The 24444-nt window shown below is 35.7% G+C and overlaps 1 protein-coding gene and 1 long non-coding RNA gene across 2 annotated transcripts; one reads left to right on the plus strand and one right to left on the minus strand.

Annotated features, from left to right (window-relative positions):
• Nucleotides 1-319: 319 nt before the first annotated feature.
• Nucleotides 320-6215, plus strand: LOC121296902. The gene is made up of 3 exons (XR_005947112.1): nucleotides 320-406; nucleotides 1257-1307; nucleotides 5316-6215. It is a non-coding gene; the product is annotated as an uncharacterized LOC121296902 (long non-coding RNA).
• A 3741-nt stretch (nucleotides 6216-9956) lies between these two features.
• On the minus strand, nucleotides 9957-24276 carry LOC121296899 (neuronal vesicle trafficking-associated protein 2-like). The gene is made up of 5 exons (XM_041222805.1): nucleotides 24079-24276; nucleotides 23131-23292; nucleotides 21448-21567; nucleotides 11953-12063; nucleotides 9957-11127 (listed from the first exon to the last, which is right to left on the minus strand). Exons 2-5 carry the CDS (start codon nucleotides 23257-23259, stop codon nucleotides 10936-10938), a joined length of 552 nt encoding a protein of 183 aa, XP_041078739.1. The 5' UTR covers nucleotides 23260-23292; nucleotides 24079-24276; the 3' UTR covers nucleotides 9957-10935.
• Between the last annotated feature and the right edge of the window lie 168 nt (nucleotides 24277-24444).

The following is a 24444-nucleotide window of genomic DNA, read 5'->3' on the forward strand; positions in this document are numbered from 1 at the left end:
TCAGTATACAGTATATGCGTTATTAATCTGCAGGTACAAATGACCTAGAAAAAAAAAATCAGCTTGAAGTGTACAGAAACACAATATTGACTTTTCCAGTACAATAATGGAAAAACAGTTGGAAAGAGCATGAATGACGACAGCATTATTGACAAGAGATAACATGAATGGTTTTATAAGTCACAGTGCAGCACGCATTCAAACAAAATCTTGTCAAGGCCCAAAAAATATGTCATTAGGAAATATATTACAGTCACATTCAAATTCTTCAGAAGCAATTCATTTAAAAATTGATGTTGCTTGGTTTCTACACTGTAATGTTCTTACTTACAACAAGGTCTCTCTCTCTCTCTTTGGAGCCCTCAGTAATCGATTCGATTAATGAACGGCAAGAAAATGAGGCAGGGTAGGTGGCAGCACATCGGTGCTAAAATCATTTTTGTGTATTTATATTTTTTATAGGCATCAAACAAATTGTATGTGTTGTGCTACTTTAGAGTATGTTTGGATTGTATACTATACTGCTATCATATTTTAATTAGACCAGAGCTTACTGTACTAGCCAAAGATTTCAGTCAAGTTTGTCCCATATGGCCTCAATTGGATTGAGATCCAGCTGTTGTCCAAGGTGAGGTTGAGTGGTGAATATCAAGGCAGGCCTGAATCCCCAGTGCTGCCAGATGGTTTATACTGCAGCTCTGCTTACTGCATCTTCTGATTATGACAACAGTGATTAATATGTCCATTAGGTGTCTGACTAGAATTGATTACTAAGGTAGATGGGTACTGGCAAGATGACAATCCACTTGTCCATGATTCTGCTGGGCTTTGGCTTACATGTATAATACATTACAATACATGAGGAGTGTAAGTAATGTATAAGAAATGAAGTTTTCTTCTTGCAACTGGAACTCCCTGCTAGCAAACAGTAACTGTGGCTGAAAAAAATAAGCAGTGGGTTCATTAGGTATCAAATGAGGAGAGAGGTGGGATGCTTGGTCAAGGACAGGAATTTTACACAAAATTTATTGCTTTCTGCTCCTCACCTAACTTGACTTTGTATTAGGTACCACTGCAATAGTGAGTTCTAAACTGGATTTTTTCACCGCTAAAAAAAAGCTTACATTAGCATTAGTTTGTGCTAACCCTGCAGGAGTATAGTATAGTTATGCAACAACAGCAAAGACCTTATATAAGAGCTCTTTTTTTCATACCTATTAACAACCACCCTTCTGATTGCTTCCTTCATTCTTTAGGTCTGGTTTAGGTCTTGTATGCAGCAAATGAACAATACTGGAAACAAAAAGGTAACTTAGCCTTTAGTGTGTCATGCACTCTTTTAATAAAATGCAATTTCCCAGTGCAATAGCACTACCAGAAGGTATACATTAAAACCTATCAACATTCATTCAGGCTGAAAATGCCACATGAACCTGATCTTGCCTAAATTCAAAATTATTGTACCTTTATTCTAAAGAATTCTCTACTGAGGGTCTCACTAGAATGTCTCATCCTGACTATAAAAAAATATTGCATACGATTGCTGCAGCAAGACTGATCTTGTCAATTAATATGCGTGGGGAAGTATTCTCAGTGCTCAGTAATTAACAGACATACCTCTGCATACAAATTGTTCTATCATGGCAAACCTGTTTCCATTTTGCAGCTTCTGGACTATACCAAAATAAATTGAAGCATTATTATTAATATGAAATTATTATTTTAAGCACATTGCACAGTACAGCGTATCAGCATCCCACCTTGCTGGTAATTAATATGCAAATGAACTCTTAATTGTAATGTTTCACCATAAGTGAATAGAGGCAAGACTTAGGCTGCCAGACTTACCGGGTTAATCTGCTTTCACTGAAGCTCAAACACTACTAAAACACTACACAGCAATACATAAACAACCTCTTCAATAACAGCCTAGACATTAATAATAATAAAAGGTTAGCTGACATAAATCATGTAAAGCTGATCGTAAAATAAAATGCTGGGGGATCTCTGAAGCCATTTTAAAGTACTGCCTTTTTATTATTTTAGAATGCATAAAAAGGCCATTTAATTTCTGTCTTGCAAATATAAGAGAGTCCTTATCTAGACTTTGGAGCTGAGGATATTTTGCCTTGTGGGTTAAAGGTTGTTTTAATATGAGAAATGAGAGTTCTGAGTCTGAATTATGTCTTTGTAGAAAGCATTAGGTTCTAATGGTCTTGAACGCTGCATATCGTTGTAAAATAATTCATAATCCCTCGGCCGTATTACACTTATCACTTGCAATATATCTAATATTGTTTTTTTATTGTTTGAGGGTTCTGCATTTCAGTCCGTCAAACTATAGTGTGGAGGCTTCAAAATCAGAACAATTGCAGCTGTCAAAACGCTGAGCAACTAATGGAGTTTTATGCAAATTACTTTGATGTGCAGAGATGAAAACTTAATTCAGACGTGTTTTTGGATATAACTCAGTAGAAAATATTTAAAAGCATCCACTGGCAGATGCAAAACTCTGAAACAAAGCTATTACTTGGAAATAATACACATTTCAAACTGTGGCCTATTTTTTCCTATTTAAGTAGCATTAGGAAGTCCATGCTTAGTGCAAATTGAGGTCCTTTGAAATCAGCCACGAGAGATGTATCAACTTCATGTGCCAGCTAGCTTCAGCCATTGCAATGTCATTTTTTAGAAGCAAATTGGATGTGACGTCTGGCTGGAAATGTGCTTCTTCAAGCCCATACAGAATGTGTTAATAGACTTCAATACCAATTGGTTCTTTAATTTACCAAATGTGAGTGGCACACCTATTAGACAGACAAATGCATGTCATAAAAAAGCATTTTTATGCCCTGCGTGAGTTTTTAAAAAACGAGCCTGTCTACAACATTGTACAGCTCTGGCCAAAAGGTTTGCATCACCTAGAATTTTAGGATACAGACATAATTATATATATATATATATATATATATATATATATATATATATATATATATATATATATATATACTGTGTGGTTAGTGCACTCAAAAGGAGCTCTTTGGGTTTCTAAGAATTATATCCATTCTGGTTGTGCTGATACAGTAAATTAATTCAGAAAAATAATCTGGAATAATGAATAAATCGCACTTGTGGTCGGAAAAAAAGTCATCTTGAGCATCAAAGCTACCCTTTCTGAAGTAGCTGTTCGTAACTTGCTCAGTAGTGTCAGTACAATGCTGTATTCATATTTCATTAAAATTCTTAATACCCTTCAGTCACGCTGTATTCTATATAGCATCTCTTCACCATGCTACACCATTTCAGAAAACCTAGTGGTTTCATGAGCCTCGTCGACATTGTCAGTGGAAGAAATGTTGAGTCTTGGGCATGTTGAGAGTCAAATTTATGTAGATTGAGTATGGGTACTATCATCTGAAATTAGGAGAAATCTGAAATCAGGAGAAATTATAACATTTTCAAAAGGAGTCAAAAAATCCTTATTCTTAATCCTTAAAGTCATGCTTTATAATAACCTGAGAAAAAAACTACAAAAAAGCACCTGAATTAGGACCAAATATTTAAACATGATTTAAACAATATTTGAGAAAGAATACTGAACGAAAGGGAAAATGGGAAACGATATACATCACAGCCAATACTAGCTCAATACCAAAATAATGATCAATTAGAAAAGGGAATATTGCGTTCCTTTGAACGTGCTCACAGAAAACAAGACAACCCTAACTGTTTACTTAAACCATCAGACTGCCATAGTTTTAAGATAAAAAAATCCATTTAGATTCACATTGTAGAAGTCTTTGCTCAAGATTACCACCCCTACGGTCTTGTGATATTCTTTCAATAGCATAAAGACTCAAGGCCGAGACTGTGTGGTTTGCAAATGTCTTGCTATGGGAGAATGGGGTCACATCTTTGGATAGCACTTTTATGTTCACTGATGTCTTTCGTTTAGGTTGATTAGTTTTATCTATATATTGCAATTTGCAAGGTAATGAGATAAGATAAATAAAATTATTCATAGAGCAAGTAATACATTGTTTAAACTTATACAAACAGAATACTGGTGAGAATTGGCCTGGGCTAATGGTCACCCTCTCTGGACAGAATACTGGGGTGAGAATTGGTTTGATGCGGTGATAATTAGCATAGGCTAATTCTCAAGGAGGTGGGAATTAGGCTGGAGTGAGGATAAGCCTGTAAAACAGGCAATTGGGATTCGTCAAGCAAGTTCAAACATAGAAACAGAGAAAAAATATAATAACTGAATAGTGGAGCTATTTTGAAAAATAATAAAATTGATTGAAAAAGTAACTTAAAGAATGCACAAGACCTTCACCTTTCCTTTGTTCTTTGACTCATCGGCACTGCTGTTTCTAAAGGCCCTGCTAAATCAGTGCTGGTTGCCCTTTTAAAAGGTGAATCACATTACTTTCTGAGGAGATGACCTTGTTCTGTCATCACAGTGACATTTGCAGAGCTGATGCTGTGCAGTCTGCTGCACACAGAAAGATTTCCAATCTGTGCATATCTATAAAATATTTTAACCATCCATCACGATTACTTTTAAGGACGCCAGTCCCCAGTGTATTAGACATGAAAGAGATCAAAGCAGGGACACAAGCCAGGTCAGGGATGTCTGATCCAGCTCGTATGCCACCAAATTTTAAGTTGTCTTGAATAAGTTTTTCTTCCCTAATACCTTAGAGGCTAGGCATTGCTACAAGCACACCCGCACACTATTTCTAATGCTAGTTCAGATTGTAAGGGGGTACCACAAATACATACACAAGTGTTATTCTGTTCTGAAAGCATCATTGCTGGCTATAACACAAAGGCATTGCAATGAAGAGAAGCAGCATTTTGCTGAGACAGAAGTCTAAAATTTAGCCGAAGAAGCAGTTAAAACATTCAGTACAGATGATTTAGAATAAGTTCCCTCCAACCATATAATTACAAATTCGTCTTTGGTGCACAAACGGTAAATCAGTGCTTACCATTTCACTGCAGAACAATAGAAATTAAATACAAGTGCCAAGATGTGTTATTTCTGGGGAGTGGGGGTTTGAATAGTGTGTTTGAGCTATTAAAAACAGTTTTAACAAATAGTTGATATTAAAAATAAATGGATAAACAGTATATATGTTTCTATGCATGTATGTATGTATTATTTCTGGAGCTACAGTAATTATTTTACGGTTATACAGTCTAGAGTATTTTAGTCCTTGATGACCTGTGCAAAAATCAACAAGATTGCTAGTTTTAGTTTCATTTAGGCTTCTAATATTTAAGGGTGTTTTTTTTTTTTTTTTCAGGGAGTTAAAACCATAGATGAAACTCAGATCAGTGACAGCAGGGCAGCCTGACTCTCGGTTATCTCCTCTCCAGAACCCTGTTGTTTCCCAGATTGATGGTGCATTTCCAGGCTGACTACAGATTGCTCTGAGGAGTCAGGCCAAACAGATGAGGTCATTCAGGAAAGACAACATATTTAAACTAGGAATTAGCCCATTAAGGAATTTCAAACATGATTCCCTGAGCTTGAAGTGAATTCTGGCTCCCAAAGAAAGCTTACTGTCTTTCTCATGGAAAACATAAAATGCCTAAATGCTATTCTCTGAAATCAGTAATGAGAACCTTAATGATGAAATAAACACACCCTCCTTAACTCAGTCATAATAAGCATTTTTATTATGTCTTGTATTTTCACATGCATTTTCTAGCGATTGATACTATAGAAAAAACAGTTTTGAAAATGTGTGTTAAGAAAAGACAGCTGAACATTTTATCAAAACAAATTTAGTACACCACATTGACAGAACTTATAGTCAGCATGTGACCAGATTGGAGTGCAGGCTGTCTAAATGAAACCAAAATAAAATGGCTTATCATAGTTACCATAGTAACGTCATTAACCTGCCTGTCCAAATATATTTTAGCTGTCTCAAATTACTTTATTGGAATCGGACACATTGCTAAATAATTAATTTTCTCGTCATTCTTTAAATATTGCATGCACTAAAATAAAAATGTGTCCCTCAGCACATTAAAAAAGATTAGTGCCAGACTAATTAGGCATCAGTCATAATCGGTCCTCTGAAAGTAGGCTATGGTAAAATTATTTCCAGCTGACTAGCAGTATCCTCAAGGGACCGTACAATTCTATGTTTCTGATCAAGTTGGAGATCTTAAGGGGAAAAACCTTCACAATTGCAATCCTGAGACAACAGCACAGATTGCTTCAGATGATGGAATTATTTTGTACAGCTGTTGAAGAAAGTTACTCTTGCACAACACTTAAAGGTGAAGGGGCAACAGAAGTTCCAGTATGAGAGCTGATGTCAGTCAGCTTACCAAGCGTGAAGTGCTCTGCTCTTACATTTTATCAATTTTAAAGAAATAAAGCTGGATCAGAAGGTTAATGTATTGTAATCCTTGTCGCTTGTGTCTTAATTCATTTATAATAAATCGTATAAAAATAATACACCAAAGAATTTTAAATAATGACTGTTTTTATGTTTTTATTACTGGTCAAATTAAGTTGATTTAACTCAATTGAGTGAAGATATATATATATATAGATATATATATAATATATATATATATATATATATATATATATATATATATATATATATATATATATTATAGTAGCTGTTCCGATTACAGATTAATCAACTAAAGAGTTGATCACTGATATAAAAATAAAAAAAATTACAATTACCAACCAATAGAATATCTGCATTTATCTGCCACTCCAGGACATTTACCTTTTTGTTTTTAAGCCACTCCAGTGTGGCTTTGGCTGTATGTTTGGGGTCATTGTCCTGCTGAAAGATGAATCTTCTCCCACGTCCCAGGTTTCTTGAGACTTCATCAGGTTTTCCTCCAGGATTTCTCTGTACTTTGCTGCATCCATTTTGCCCTCTAGCTTCATGAGCTTTCCAGGCCCTAACGCAGAGAAGCATCCACATAGCATGATGCTGCCACCACCATGCTTCACGGTAGGGATGATGTTCTCAGGATGATGTGCAGTGTTAGACTTGCGCCAAACATAGCGCTTAGTGTTGAGGCCAAAAAGCTCTATTTTCTTCCACTCTCCCATAAAGGCCAGTTTTGTGAAGCACCAGGCTATTGTTGCCATATGCACAGTGTCTCCCAGCTCAGCCGTGGAAGACTGTAACTCCTTTAGAGTTGACATAGGCCTCTTGGTGGCCTCCCTGACAAGTGCCCTTCTCACCCGGATACTCAGTTTTTGAGGACGGCCTGTTCTAGACAGATTCACAGTTGTGCCATATTCTCTCCATTTCTTAATAATGGACTTTACTGTGCTCCGGGGGATATTCAATGCCTTGGAAATGTTCTTATATCCTACCCCTGATTGGTGCTTTTGAAGAACCTTATTCCGGATTTGCTTTGAATGTTCCTTTGTCTTCATGATGTAGTTTTTGTTAGGAAATGTACTAACCAACTGTGGGACCTCCCAGAGACAGGTGTATTTAACACGAAATCATGACACCTTAACACCTTAATTGCACACAGGTGGACTCCTTTCAACTAATTTTGTGACTTCTAAACAATTGGTTGCACCAGAGCTTATTTAGGTGTCATAGCAAAAGGGGTGAATACTTATGCAATTAATTATTTTTTGTTTTATATTTGTAATTAATTTAGAACAATTTGTAGATTTTAGTTTTCACTTTGACATTATGGACTTTGTTTGTGTTGATCAGTGGCAAAAACCCCTAATTAAATCCATTTTGATTCCATGTTGTAACACAATAAAATGTGGAAAAGTCCAAGAGGGGTGAATACTTTTGAGAGCCACTGCAGTTGTGTTCTCTTCCCCTTTTCACATTCAAGATGGTGGATCTGCTTCAGTGTGAAAAGGTTTTAAACCTTCTATATTGTGTGTTTAATTGAATATTTGATCTAACTTTCCAGTGCCCTAAGCTCCTTTGGAACATATTAAAAAAATAAAATATGGTACACAGATGCACCGAAAAAAAAAAAAAAATCTGATGAAACGAGGGAATAGATTCCTTTTCAAATACCTCTTTGCTAAAATACAATAGTGTCTGGGCTTTTGGTGTTCAACCCACACACTTAGTTTTGATTGCACAGCCCTATTATACATTCTGTTGAAAGGAAATGTAGAAATATGTGTTGTGTTTATTACTTAAAGGTCTCCTTTCCTTATTCAACTGTTGTAATATAACAAATCAAAGAATAGAAGCAAGTTTATTTAATAGGAACCATGAGAACAAAATGTATTTTATAAAGGTAACTGAATGATATTTTTATAAACCGCATATATAAATTGAAGGCAATTTTAGCAAGAAACTCCAGGGAAGGTGAAAAAAAAAATAGTATCAGCTTAAATTTTCCTGCCATTTAATCTTTTTTTGTAGTGTGCAAGGGTCATTTTGCACGGCTGGTTTTAACATATTAAACTGACGAATTTGCATGGAAGAGCACGTTTGTGAGAAATAAATAGCCTGTCATTCGAATTACTTCCGTCCTCTACCGATGAATTAAGTTGGATCCTCAGAATTGTAACGGTTTGATCTTGTTTATGCTATAAAAAGACATGAAACATAATTGTGACATCTTATGGAGATATATTCCATAAAATGTCACAATATATGTATCCCTTGATTGTTTGCATGCATTGTTTCATTCCCTGCCAATTGCAAATTGATGCGCATTCATTGTGTGTGATCCTGCATTTCTGTGCCTCATTTGTTGAATATTATTTGGTTTCTTATGATGAGTAAATACAAATATCTGTTCACAATGCACATGCATGGACACGATTGCTGATCTTAGATGGTCCTGCACTGCAGGCTTGCAGAATCTTGATTTATCAAAATTGCAAATGAGCGAGCAGTGTTCAGATCTTACAGAGCAGCGGGGTGTGGTTGTGACAGCAGAGTTATCCTAAAAAATGTATTGCTCTTTACTGTGTATCATTTTCTGTTCCAGTCGCCGCACCCTAATCGCATTTTAAAAGCACCCCAGTGGTCTCAAAATAGCTCCCAGAATCATGTCTAACCTCTTCATGCACTGGGTACACTACAGTAACCATCCTGTGGATGTAAGGTGGTGAGCAAGATGTATGGACCAGAGCACTGCAAACATGAAACATGCCTTCAAAGAGTTGAAACACCCTGTAGAATTAAATCAATATTCTCCTAGGATAACTGAGCATGTTAAAAGTGAAATACTGCATCCTTTCCCATACCTCTTATCACTGGTATGCTCATCATGGTGTTCCTTATTGATTTGGTATTAAATAAACAGAGCTATCTGAACAATTACAGACTTGACACTGTACTTTTCACACCTTGAATGCATTTCAGTTCCTTCATCCTGCCTCAAATTGAACAATGCATTGTGAGCATACGGAAGCAGCTGCTATTAGTAGTACTGTAGCTAGCATGAAATACTCAATTAACCAAGCAAGACAGAGACTGGGAATATTCTCACCCAGTACCCAGTAAAGGGCTAAATAAGTTCAGTAAGTGTGTCCTGAAAGCTAATATGATTTTAACACTTTTTTTAGGCTATGTAGACTCTATATAACAGTGTAATTGTTCAGTAGCGTTCAAACAGCCAGGGCTCCTCCACATGTGAATGGTGTTTAAAAATCCAGAGAAATAGCAGCTGCTGTAAGGATTCAAAACAAATGCAGCAGTGCAACATGAAGGCTGGGTTTAGATGAAGTACCTTGCCTGGGAAATAAGGTGCTGTGAAGATTTCTGATTGAACTATATAGGTAGATGCCGTTGGAACTATATTCTGATTTTTATTTTTTTTTTCTGCGTTAGTCTCATTCAGCTAAGCAAAAACCTAAGTCCACTGAATTTCTGATTCTTCATTTGACTATTTTGAAGACGTTAAAGTAGTTTAATATATTTAAGTTCATCACATTAAAACAAGTTAAGGAAAACCAATGTCAGACACATCTTGCTTTATTTTAGTTTTGTCAAACTAAAGGAAGCACACTCAAAAATACTTCAGGCTTTGCTAGATTTTGACAAAATTACACCACAAAGATTTAAAAAGCATATATTTTTACAATGGATGAAAAACAAAAAAAACAATAAATTAGCATGTAAACGTTATGGAACTTGTATGGTTTCACCTTAAATATCATAGATTTTGTACTTAAAAAACATTTTGGTTGCACATTAGTCTAATTAAGAAGTGTTTCTGAAATCACAGCATAAATAGTGCTTTTTTGTCAAAAATGTGTTGCTTTTGACTTATCAAAAGAAAATCACACTGCATAAAAAATGAGATACTGTAACAGAACTGGGATGGATGAACTACTGGTGTCAATGTGTTTATGGTTTATCTATAAAAGAAGTTATATACAACTTGGCTCAAACTGAAAATCTGTAGTAGGGACAATCCAGATTCACAACAAGTAAAAAACCTTTTAAATCCCCACTTCTGAAATTTCTCAAATTTGGGAGTTACTTTTTGGTATGGCACTTGTTTTAGGTGTATATAACAGCTTAAGATGTCTTCCTTGAATATATGTAAAAAAACAACAGTAAAAGATCCTGAATCAATTTTTTTCCTGATGACACATTTTATGAATGGATCACTAACAGTGAAGATTTTATACACTGTGATCAGTGTTCTGTATCCAATATGCATTCTGCCTTTCTTGTACAGTAGAAACATCTAACAATGAGTAAGTTAGAACGGGCTGATTCTAAATTGTATTCAAAAGGATTTTACAACATAAATTTCACCAACATTGATCATGCCTTTGTACAAATGCTTGTTCATATCAAATACAAAACAGCAATAACAAGGAACTGAAAAACAAAATGTCAGATGATTACAGGTCATCCTCTTTGCTGCTAGAGCACTGAGAATTTAAAACGAGAAGCATGTTTTAAAAGTATGTGTTTGTGTCATTCAGTGGCCCTCTGTGTTGGGTGCCTTGCCTTCGTGGTCTACTGACCCTGCAGGAAGCCATGGAGAGACTGAGTGGGAGGTGCTCTGCTTCGCCATGCTGTAGTGGCTGATGACTGTGTAGAACCGGCTCCGTGAACTGCTGTCCTGAGCTGAATAATAAGCTTCAAGTGAGGCCGGGATACAGTGTTTGTGCTGCGAAAACCGAGAGAAAAGGATGAGTGAAATGCAGGCTGTTTAATTTCATTTTGAATGCAGATGTGTTTTCCCAAGCCCTGCTATTTACCTCACATAAATAGCATTAACCCAGTGGTGGATTTATTTCAAACATTAGCTGCAATGATCTAAAGGGCATGTTGTACCTTGTTTGTTCTGTGGATGTCTGGCAAACACAGCGATCTATATATATATACCAGTCATTATTTCTGTTGTACCCTACTTCCAATGCCTTCCATACTACATACACCTACTTTTAAAAACCTCCCAATAACAGTGGTTTAGACTGCTTAAATGTTTTCAGTTTGTAACTAGAAGCACAGATATCTGTCTTCTTAAATGAAGGTCACGCTTTATTTTAAAGGCCATTTTCTTAGTTTATTAACTTAACAGACATTGTTAATTTTTAGCTAAGGGTTAGGGATAAGGTTAAAGTTAGGGTTAGGGTTAGGGTTCGGGTTAAAAACCTTCATTTAAAAACCTTCATTTGCTAAACATTACTATATTAACAATTCTATCCGATTTCAAGCATATGATCGACTGGGTACTGATCATCCACAGGGCTCTGGTGTTTGATTGCTCATCCATAGGGCTCTGGTGTTTGCAGTTTTAACTGGCCTATTATACATTATTAACTAACAGTTAACAGAAAATTAATAATGTACATTAACATGTTTATTAGCTGTTTGTTAACAGTTAACAAACAAAAAAAGGCCCGCAAAAAAAAGGGTGGCCTAAATGTGCCCTATAGTGAACAGTCAACATACAGTACCGTAATTCCTTCAGATTTGATTGGCCACTTACCTTGTACACAAATCCATCTGGGCAGCTGTGATCATACGTGAATGCTTTGTATACCACCAGGAACACTATACATGCAAGGAATGCAAGAGCCAGGAAAATAAGGATGGTAACCTATAGTGATAAAAAGGAATACGTTAACATATCACTAATACAAGAAGCTGGGGTTTATATATCATTAAGTATATCAGGTGCAAGTGTCCTGTTTGATTGTTCTTCATTACAGATGTTACAAACACTCACAGTTCATGGACGTGGATCTGTTCCCACAGCATGCATTCTACACCTGTCTTTGAAACTGGCAGGTAACATCTGCACTCTTGTCAATTCTTCTCTCATAACATTCACAAATTATATATATCATTGGGAAGACGCAATCATTGGGAAGATGAGCATGGTCGGATTCCTGTATACAAAAGAAGCTTTAATTGTTCTTAACCTACTATACAAAACTTAACAACCTTCACTGCCTCCCTACTGTCCCTTTTGGAAAGAAAGTGCAGCTTCCAGCAGATTAATCAGCATTTCTTCACATGATGTAATTATCGACTGGATTAAAAAATACATTTAAAAAAATCTGGTATTTTTTTCTAAAAGTAAATAAACAGGTTGTAAGCATTTGAGTTCCACCTAAATCTAATCCGCAGATATCTTTATCAGGGTTGATAACCCATCCTGTTTCAGAGATAGCGGTACCACAAGTAAAGCTTACAAGATGATTGATAGGCAGAGATTTTGTATGAGAGATCGAGGACACCTAAAAAAAAAAATAATAATAATCCCCAGTGGTTTAGTGTATACCTGTTAAAGTCTGTGAAAGAAAAAGTCCCAAAAGATGGAAGCAATTACTTGTCCCAGACTTTTTCTTAAATCAAAGGCTGCCATTACTGTCAAAGTTTGTTTTTTCCGTTCAGTAAACACAACACAGCTTGGTGCATAAATATTAAAGTGCTCTCTAAAGGAAAAGGAGAGGAACAGCTTTCGCTGCTAGTTTGTGGTTTCCAATAGAGAACACAAATCAACATGTCAGAGCTGTTCTAATCCCTCGCTATTTTCCTTGAATCTAGAAACAACAGGAAAGCACCTGAGAAAAGCACCAACCAAACGCCATTGTACATTATTAGCAAAAAATGAATCTACACATTTTAGAGATAAGAAACAACATCCCTTTTTTATGGGAAAAACATACAAATTGCTCACCAAAAAGTAGGTGGTGTCATTAAATGGTACAAGTTAGATACATGTGTGATAATTAAAAACAGTATTGCTGGTGTAAATACCTGGCATAAATATGTACCAAATGATACAAAAACTGTATGCAGCTATGAAATGTACCTTGATTATTTATTTCTAATTCTCTCAATTTAGTGTATTAAAAGTTCAATGTCTTGGGGATCTGACACTTTTTTTTTTTTATAATAATAATAATAATAATAATAGAGAAAAATTGCAACTGTTTGTCTTGTTAATGAAAGATGAATTTTCCATCTGACAGCAAAAAAACTTAAAAGCTACTTTTTCCCTTTGGTATTGGCAGAATGTATTTCCCTTTTTATATCTCAGTGAAAAGCTGTTTGAACAACAGATGGTCTCTACAAAAAGTAGAAGATCAGCTTAAAAAATAATGATCTGTTTCACATATCCTACTCTCACTTCTCTGGCTGTTCTGCTGGTGTTTAAACATGTTTGAGGTTCTAAATCAGACTTAAAAACACTTATCAAGTTTAAAATACCAGGCATGCAATTAAGTCCTTATTAATTATATACAAATCAATCCACTACCCAAAAGGTGGAAATCAGAAGTATTTGTTAACGCACACTATTAAACCGTCAGACCGCTTCCATCAGATTAAGAAGATAAGTAGTGCAGAATCAACTTTATTGACATTCATTTATTCAAATTACCTTCACCTACATGCCTTAATTTGAAGCGCAACTGAATCAATGCATCTGCTGGGAAGAATTTGGTTACAAAACACAAGCTGCTTCAAAAATAGCTGTTTGGTATTTCTCCAAGTCTTGGCTTACTGTTCAGAGATACTGTTTGTAAGCATGTATTACAGAGATGCTTAGACAGGTCTTCCCATGCTGAAGTACTTGTTTCAGGTCAGGATTCAAGTTCAGATTAGGGATATTATCGTTCTCATTAGAATGAGTATTCTGAATTCACACCATGCTTTTAAGAGCTCTCTGTGCACATGGAGCATTTTAAGTGACCACAGATTCCCATCTTTAACATCCAGGTTTTCCCCAAGGATTTCACCATTAAATCACATTAAATATAGGTGTTGTACATCATAAACAATTCTTAGATGCAGAGACATTTCACTGGCAATGAGGTTGTAACCCTATATTTACTGATTGATTTATTGATTTCACAACTTATTGTGTGTGTGTCCTTTTAATTGTATTCAGTTTTGGAGAATTACTTGTGCTCTCAGAATATCGCTCCAGACTCTTTCCCAGTACTATGAAACACGTATCTATTTTTATACAGCTCATCACATGCACGCCAATTAAACCTGCAACAATGAGAAGAAATTTATGCATTATTTGAAGATGCCCTTTCTGTCTTCCTTTTCTCTCTCAGACACCTATACTGCACACAGGTCTATGACAATTTATCACCAACAATCCATCACAAGCAGTTCACCACCAGGTACAATTCATCACCAGAGACAATTCATCACGGAGGGTACATTATCATATCACAGCTGTTTGAAACGCTACAGGTGAAAATGAACACTGCGGCGCTTGTAGTTCAAAATTTCGGCGCTTCTAGTGATAAAATAAAGGCTTGAAAAGCAAACTTGTTATTTTTGTTTTGTTTTATTTGCTTGTTTGTTTGTTAGTTGGGTGGTCATGAACTAGTAAAAGTTAGTACATTATGGGTTTTATTTATGTAATTTGTAAGTGAATACATACTGTATCTGTTATTTATGATTTATTATAGCTCTACTTATTTTTAGCATGATATATTGCGGCTTTAATCGGCGAGTTATTGTCCGTGACGAATTGTCGCTGGTGATTAATTGTTGTTGATGAAAAGTTGATCACTAGCAATAACTACTTTAATAACTATCAATTGCTGGGTCTGCTACGAGTAACATAGTGATTTGTCACTTCATGCTAATGAGCCATGTGTTTTCCAATCCTCAAAAAATTAATAACATACAGTTTCCCATGAAGTGTTACTAGTATAAAAAACAGCACATTTTCCTGCTTTTTTTTTGTTTTTTTTAATACAGCTTGAGGAGCAAATTCCATGAATGCCTTAAGATCAAATCTTAATGAGTTATGCTAACATAGTTCAAATCTGGCCCAGAAATTAAAAGTAGGTTAATTGAAAGAAAGCCTTTCCCAAGCCAAATCCGTCTTTTATTCTTAAGAAGTTGCCATTGTGTTTTACACCAATGGGTACGTTGCACAAGCCTTCACATGGTGATGTATGAATTAATTACATTACCTATTTCAGTGGTGACAGACAGCTGTTCTATGGTTGTTAAGTCTTAGCATTACTAGCTTACAGCAAAGACAATGTACTGAGATTCATTTTATTATTGGGGAGTGAGAGGTAACCTAGCAAACCACTGAAAATGAACATGTCACCATGTATATGCATATTATGTATCTATTTTTTAAAAATATAATAGATTCTTCTACTAAAAGCCTGTTGCTACATGTAATATTAAACTTCAATATGTATTATGGCATCTGTGACTGTGTATTTTCAAATTATACTAAACTGACCTAATTAGGTTAAGCTTATCTGGAAATCGCAAACTATGTATGTGCAAAATACTTTTTCACTTATAATTAAGAATCCATGAGTCTGATTTCTGTGAAACTGTGGGGATAGATTCTGGCATCTAAAAGACTTATGATAATAAGGTCTAACATCAAGAGAAAAAAAAAAGAATTTTAAACGCTGCCTTTTACACCAAAATGCAATTTGCACCATTTTTGTGAAAGCAAAATAAAACTGATAATGCTACAAAACTGTATCAACAATATTATTACCGAAGTCACCTATTCTTTTAAATATTGCTGTTTGTTTTTCTGAATAACATTCCACGATTTGTTATTACAGCACAAAGGTCCAGTCAGGTAAATGCGATAGAGAGTACAATATTTATTATAGCTTATACAAGACACTACTACATTATACATATTTTCATTACATCTTTGGCCTCACTCTTCAAGGTAACCCCTGCCCAGAATTTAGTTTGCTGATAGTGGCGAGGCTGCCTGTAGGGAAGCCATGGGCAGGGGGAAGGATAGCTGCCCTCCCACGTTAGACGGAGCTGTAAAACAGGAAGAGGCTGGGGAAGAGAAGGAGAACTCTGACACACAACAGGGACAAATGGATTGAGGTAAGATGTAAGCCCTTTGTAGCTGATCACTGGATGTGTTGTTAATCGAATGATGAAGGCGATACTAGCCATTTGACCAATGAATGTCTGGTAATGGAAGGGCCTAATATGTTTGCTCCGCTTTGCAGAATTTCTGAAAAATGACTCTTTTTTTGAGATGTATAAAAATCATTTATAAATAAAGTGGAAAGTGACTGACTGAATAGGTGGTTATTTTATAAAGTTTTTTTTTTTTTTCATTTCATCCTGCTTTTTACCAAGATACACAACAATAAACATTCTTGCAATAAGAATGCACAGCAAAAAGAAAAATACAGCTCTGCTGTTTTTAAATGAACACAAAAGAATGACAGCAATATATTTTCAGATATTGCAGTGTATCCTTTGTTTTTTAGCACAGCAGCTGAAATGCTTTGCCTTCTTTACTAAAAGCCTATTCCTCTTGTGTGTCTCATCCAGGAGACCTTTCACACAATGGCGATCTTTTTTATTCCTTTTTTCTTAAAGCAGTCATCCTAATGATTCGAAGAAGAAACAATTAATTGCTTTTAAAGATCTCTGAGGAAAGCAGTGGTTTACAGTAGGCCCAACAGACCAACAATGAGGAGAGTATGTGCTAGACACTGGGGCCTGAATTAAACCAATATTATGGCATCACTATATCCACAAACGTTGATTTAATTCAGGTCTGGCTATACTGCTACCCCCTTTTCCACCTGCACACCCGAGCCCAGCCGGTGCCGAGTCGAGCCAGCCTGATACACCTCAGCTAGCTTGAGTTGCTTTTACACTAGAGAAAGGCAAGCCGAGCTGAGAAGTCATGCATAATCAACGTGCTGAGTCGATTAAATTAAACGTCACAGACTGCAAAAATAGAACTAAGCATTAATTGAATAAAATATTTTTCTTATCATGGATTTGTGTGTGTGTGTGTGTGTGTGTGGAAGGCGGTGGGGGGCTGGAGTTTCACGGTACGGATCAGCTCCGGTATCTTGCTAGTGGAAAACTACCTGAGCTGTGAGGGTCTGGAAACTGAGAGGAAACAGGATCCTGTTGGCAATCTGAAGTTGCATTTCCAGTGTATAAAATATGCATATAGACTTTAAGGTTGTTTCTGTTCTTCATTATTGTGCTACGTCAATTTCAGCAGTTAATTTCAAAGCAGAGGACTTTCCTCTTATCTTTTTAACACACTGTGCCACACACAAAATCGCTTAGGACCGCCTGGTGGTCAGCCAGGTGTTCCCAGTGTTATCAACCTAAAGCCCTGTATCTAACCATTCAACCATTAACTTTCATTTTCAGGAGCTGTTCTCTGTCCGGAAATCATTCTGGACCCATAAATACACGTCAACATCAGCTAAAGATAGCAGCTAGTCGCCTTTTTATCTACTTAAATACCCGTCTATCCATTCAACCGTGACGGTGGTTTCAAGAGAGATTAAGCCGCTCCTTTACCATTTTTTTCATACTCCAGCACCAAGATACAGACTGATGTAGCTCGTTTTATAACATGATTTGTGGGTGTACCACTTTCTTCAGACTCTTCGAGGAATGTGGTAGGCCCTGGGGGTGTTTGATAACTGATTGTGTTCTGTAGTGTACTATATATATATATATATATATATATATATATATATATATATATATATATATATCTATATATATATATATATATACGATAGATATATATATATAATTATATATATCACTATATGATTGCCACATTGATCTGGCCATATGCAAAGCTCCATTACCCTGAACCACTGATTAGCATTTTTAGTGGGTAGCTTAGAGGCTGCTTCTTGATTCAATAGCAAGAGGTAGGTTGTGCCAAATGCAAAGCAATAAAGATGAATCATTCAGAACACTGACTCTCATGAAGAAGACAATCAGGTCTATCACAGCTTTTTTTTTTAATTCATTTGTCATTCACCCAAAGTGTAAACTAGTGGTGCTCAACTCTGGCCCTCGAAATCTATTCCTGGTCTTTATTCCAACCAGGTTCTAAATTTAGTTAATTGACTTTTAGCAGCTTCAATTAACTACATTAGAACCTGCTTGGAGTAAAAACCTGGACTGGATTAGCTCTCGAGGGCCAGAGCGTTTACATGAGCTTAAGAATTCCATTATTTTTCGGAAAACTAATTCCGATATCAAAAGTCAGGTAAACAGAGTTTTCGGAAAAAGTATCGGAATATTCCAAAAGTCAGTTTTCGGAAAACAGCACCTAGAAATTTCCGATTAAATTCCGAAAATTAACAACATGGAAATACACTTTTTGGAAAACTTATTGAAATAGCATACTGCACATGTGCACACTTTGACCCCTTTCTCCTGCATGTGGTTTTAGAAAATAGAGAAAATAATAATAATCTGTAGTCAGCCTGCATGCACCCATTTGTCTAGTTAGTGATAAAGTAATACATTTGTTAAAGTCTGTATGTATTTGTTAATAGCCCATACCGAAGCAGTAAATGTTTTCCAGCTTTAAAATGACGTGATAGTTTAAAATAATGTCTGCAAAAGAAACTGGTAATATAGAACAGGATGAGCTGTTGGAAAGGATGATTGCACATTGTGGGGAATCTGAACAGAGGTGTAGGATAGTAATCTCTGAATTTAAGACCTGCAACTTCGATAAAGTACTTGAGTTATTGGATTGGTCTCCGTTCTATTGCAGAAATGTCCGGAATTCAAATCTTACTTAGGCTGCTACAGTACTTTGCATGCAAAAATATCCTGCGTTTTCTGAAAACTTCAATCCATGTCAGTTGAATTCGAATTAGATTTTCTATTGTTAATCATGTAAACACAGAAAAGTGACGTTTTAAGAAAATCTGTTTTCTGATTCAGTTTTCCAAAAACGCTTCCTCATGTAAAGGTACTGAGTGATAGCAACACAGACATTACTATACAATTAATTACTTAAGCTCTAAGAAACCTTTTTGGACTATAAATCATATTTTATCAATAATTAATTATAATACGGTAGCTTAAATATTACAAATTATGAAGGGTAAAACTTGATAATTATGCTTGCCACACTTTTGAAAATCATCAACACCTAGCTTGCAAGGATGCTAAAAATGTTTTAAAAGTGCAGAAATATTAACTTAAAGCTTAGTTTGCTATTACTTCCACTATCCTCTGAAAGCGACAGCTCCTAATAGCTTCAGGAATGTTAGTGATAGAATTTTTAAGATTCCATCTTATCTCTTCCTATAAGAAATCGTCTGCAAGCTCAAAATCAGCAGCGCTTTCCATTAAAAGTCTGCAAACACAAATCTATGGCACGCACTGCTTAGCAAATAGCCCTTTTGATTTTTAGCATTTTGATCTGAAAATCCATCTTAATCTCACATCCTCATTGCTTTTCAGTTTGACAGTTGAAAAGGTTGCAGCTTAGATGAGGTGAGCCGAGTTCTATTAAATATACAAAAACAAAAAAAGATTAAATCCCAAATAAAGATGTAAACACAGAGGGATGCTCTACCCTTCCTTGCAAACTGATGGAGCTTTCCACAGAGACCTGGCTCAGTTCTATGGTTCACATTCAACACCCCCACACTCCTGCAGCTCACAGCACCTTCCACTGTTTCTGTGCCTTCTGGTTAGCTCTAAACGGTTACTGACAAAAAAGGAATATTTGCTTCCACTGAGAAACAATGTATAAGCCTGTGCACATTATCCGAATATAGAATTGAATACTTGATTCAACAAATCCATTTTTCATTGAACTAATGTTTGAATAATGGAGGTTAATGAGGCAGAAACATTTACATTTTATTATGATTTTATGAGTGCATTATACTCTATGTGAGGCGACTCCCAGGTGTAACAGTAGTACGCCACTATAGCAAAAATATCAGGATCCCACATACCAGTACACAAATGCAAACATTCCTTTAGGAAACTACAATATCAACGGCATGTATTTTATCATAATGCTTTATGATGACCCCCGCTTACAGCCTACTGCCCTTCACAATTATGCGTTAAAAAGCCTGTGTTTTATAATCTCAGTATTTATATCTTTATGAGTGTTTTTCCCTCAAGACAGCAGCCTGCTATTGGCCTAATTTCTAGTCATACTAATAATGGATCCTAATGCCTGTTATCTTCGGGCTCCAATCTGTATGGTTAATAGCTTTTTACTAAAAGAACACTCCCAGCTGCACTAATATTGAATCCTTCTTTTTTTTTTATTTAATACGTTAGTTAGCAGACCTTTGAAAATAAGAGCATGCGATCTGCTTTTGAAAGCACAGGATTTTGAATCTGGAAAAGCTTACTCCTGAGTAGAGCAACTACACTACAAAGCCCTCCAAAGATTTTTATTTTATTTTTTTATCTCTTCTTGTCTATGCTGAAGGTGCAGTTGCACCACCTAAAAAGCACCTTTAAAGCTAAGCCCATGATGACAAACAGCAAACAGCTGAACTAGAAGTCATTTTCAATGCCTTCAATAAACTGCAGTATACCATTGAAAAGCAAAGCTCATTGAAGTAAAGCAGTGTCAGTCACAGACATCCAGGGAAAAGCACAGTAAGAACCAGGGCTAACCATAGCATAGCATGGGTTGTATACAAGCATGGGAACAGCATGGTAAATTGTAAAACTACCTTGCCAAATAGAGCAGTTCATGGAAAGCATTCAAGCCAGCATTTGAGTCACTTGGATTGTGAGTAGTACAAACGCAGACTCACAGATAACAATGCATGATTTCACTGTGCAAAATCTTCAGCAGTGTGCTTTTATGACTTGAAGGAGGAGGACAGTGTTTCCTCATTTCCATTTTTTATACTTTTTTTTTTCCTTCCAATATTTTTAGATTTGATGTAATCCTAGTTTTAAAGCCATGTGTGAGTTTAGCTTTATATTTGTTTGTAACCGACTTAATTGCCAGATATAAAAACCTCACACAAAGAGCACAATTCTATTCCTTCTTACATTCAGATTACAAAAAAATTATTTTCTTAGTCTTGCAGTTATACAAAATATTTTAACTGACATTGCAATGTAATTGACTTTCATGAAATTATTTTCATAGACATTATAAAACGCTAACACTGTAGAATTAAATGGAACACTTTCTGAATTTATGATAATAAAAATGCCTTACCTTCAGTCTTTCTGAAACTCCATTGTTGAAGCTAATAGTAAATTCTTCAATTTTTGGCACCTTCAGCTTTCCTTTGTTTTTCTGATCAGACTGATATTCAGTTTTTGTTTTAACAACAACCTATAAAAAAATCAAATGTCACATTGAAACACACCTGCATGTATATTCTAAACTTAGCAAAGTATGTTACACCATCCAAATAGGCCAAAATAAACCTCAACAAAACTCTCCTCACTGTACAAATAAAGAATGCAGGTGACAGGGGTTCACAGCAAGTGAAAAAAAACAATAGAATAATTGGCATGTAAGCAGGACAGATCATCCTCTTTGCTGTTGTATGACCACACTATAACAAATTCAACACCGCAACAAATCAGTTTCTTCCCTCTTCTACGAGTACACAGATATTGTATATATAGCATTTCAACATAAAACACACACTTCCTTTTTTTTTTTTTTTTTTTTTTTTTTTTTTTTTTTTTTTTTAATGACATGTCTTATAGTATAAATAGGTTCCCTGCAGTGGACAACTGGGTGGTGGGTAAGCTGAGCGTTTATTAAATGTTGAAATCCATACCCACCTTCAATTCCCTACTTACAGCACATATGGAATCAATAAAGTCTAATTTCCCAAAGCCCATTAGCTGAGTCCTAACCACCTGCCACAACCTTAAGGATGACCAGTCTTACTCCATTTTTCATAATTCCATCCCTCAAGCTGATAATGAACCTCGGGTTGAGTCGTTGTTATTAATGTTTGAGAAACTGGAAAACAATATATTCGTCTTGATTGAAATCAGATCTAAACATCTAAACAGTGGAAGATCTTAATTACGTACATCTTTGGCTCTCTTTAATCCTAAATGCGTAAAAAATATATATATATATAAAACTGTAAAATCAGGTTTGTGAAAAACAGATGAGAAGATAATAATTTATAGCTAGAATTCTCTCTGCACATCAACAATGAAAGAACTCACATGACCTACAAAAAAATAAAAATGTGCTTCAATAGTCTTGGTTTACCAAGTAGTACTGCAGATCAGAGAGCTGAAATACAATAAAGCCCCTTAAGAATCATCTTGAATTCTCTTGAATTTGGTTATATCTTTAAAAAGTGATATAGTATTTATATGGGTTTCTGGTTCATGCCCATCATAATAACTGAATATAAATGAATATACTGTACACCTTATCCAAATGGTATGTTTGCACCTGGATCTGTTCAATTAATTAGAACAGTACTCTGTTGTTCTGGTGAGGAAGGTGATGGTGGGAGTTAGTTAGCATTGTAATGCTGCAATCTCAGACTACATCCAGTAGCAGGTTATGCCAATCAAGTGAAAGACTGCAGTGATGCTGACTGCTCTCCACTAGGGATCTGAGACCCTCATTTTTTTTTTTTTTCCAGTGCATTCACTTTCTAAGGCGTTCTCATTTATCATGCCACGGACAAAAAAAAATAATGCTGTAATAATACAGCACACGGTGTGCTAGCTATGAATATGGTGTGTCCCCTAGCCCAATTCGTAAGTATTATATGTACAGTCGTGTTTAACACAATGAATTATTGATTAGTGAAGGGACTGCAAACACTTTGATGTGCTCTCAATTAACACATTCGCATATGTCTATTCTATTCTATTCAATAAATGACAAAGGAAGCACCACTGTCTGGTTTACCTTGTCTGGAGCGGGATACTGCAGATGGTTTACGTCCAAGGGTGCAATCAGGGGAACACTTTGAAACCCATCCTCCACACTACACGGTTTGGTGCTTTTGTCTTGTAAATTACTCCCCAGTTTCACCATCTTCAGTAATTCCCAAATGTCTCGATCTTCAACCTTGATGAGAAACAAAAGGTTTTTTTTTTTGGTTAATGATCACTAACGAAGCAGATGGCAGAGATAGTAAATTCTGCAATCAGAGTCTGCGCGTAGTCTGTTAGCTTTAATTTACATTAATCACTTTTGCATCTGTTTTATTGACAGGATTTGCACCAACAAACCATGCATACTAATGATGTTCTTCTCTTTGGCAAAAAATATATAAACACAATGGCAGATATAACTAGATAATTTTTTTTTATAGATGTCAAACATATCAGCCACACGCACAAACACACACACACACACACACACACACACATATATATAAGAATAAAGAGAAAAACGTTCTGGCTATATAGCATTTTATCAAAGCCCAGGCAATTAATAGTATATTGCGCTACTAACAAAATTGACCTGTCACGTTCATAAATCTGCATAAAGTTCCTTTAATTGTTTACTTTTAATCTAAACGTGAAAACAGAATAATACATAATAGGTATCAATATAGAAACTGCAAAAATTGCAAAACATATATGTTAGAAATTGCTAATATTATTTATGTTTTAAATATTATATTGTAACACAAAAACACAAATCCACAGGTGAACACAGTTAAGACTAATAAAATATACTATATTTTAAAAATCTAATTACCGAGAATACATTTACAGACACTTTTTGTACATTACGGACAGTTAACTCGTAACAACATCCAAAAGCATCGTTTTGTTTTTCTCAAGAATTCTACGTACTACGCCCAAAATATAACAATGGGGGAAAAAAACGGGGCGATATACTCACTGAAAATGTAAATCTTTGCAGTATCCTGTAAGCTTTTTTTAAGCAGAACCAAGGGAATGAACAACGAGCCTGCAGTCTGAAAAACAGCAGTGCTAAACCTAAAAGAAGCGAACTATCAGTTGATGAAAGGAAGGCAGAGAGAATGGTAGTGAAGACAGTTCACGCATTACCTCCAGGCAAATCTAACACTCTACCAGCTTTTTGCATCCAGCTCCACCAGGGGGTTTATAACCTGTCTTGCTCCCAGTGTGAAACGGAAAGTTTATTGCAATCCGGCATGTTGTGAGCGCCGCCTAGTGGTTTATTAATATATTCAATAATATATATACAATAATCACATTCAAAGAAGGTATCAGGCATCCTAGT

The sequence above is a fragment of the Polyodon spathula genome, chromosome 22 (assembly GCF_017654505.1).
Source record: "Polyodon spathula isolate WHYD16114869_AA chromosome 22, ASM1765450v1, whole genome shotgun sequence".
NCBI classification, from domain to species: Eukaryota; Metazoa; Chordata; class Actinopteri; order Acipenseriformes; family Polyodontidae; genus Polyodon; species Polyodon spathula.

What these genes read in the sequence shown, in the direction of transcription:
- LOC121296899 (XM_041222805.1), bottom strand. Translation starts at nt 23,259, where the DNA reads ATGGTGAAACTGGGGAGTAATTTACAAGACAAAAGCACCAAACCGTGT. An exon ending in AGTATCCCGCTCCAGACAAG is followed by an intron (nt 21,568 to 23,130) that starts GTAAACCAGACA and finishes ATTTTTTTATAG; the next exon opens with GTTGTTGTTAAAACAAAAAC. An exon ending in CAGATGGATTTGTGTACAAG is followed by an intron (nt 11,128 to 11,952) that starts GTAAGTGGCCAA and finishes CGGTTTTCGCAG; the next exon opens with CACAAACACTGTATCCCGGC.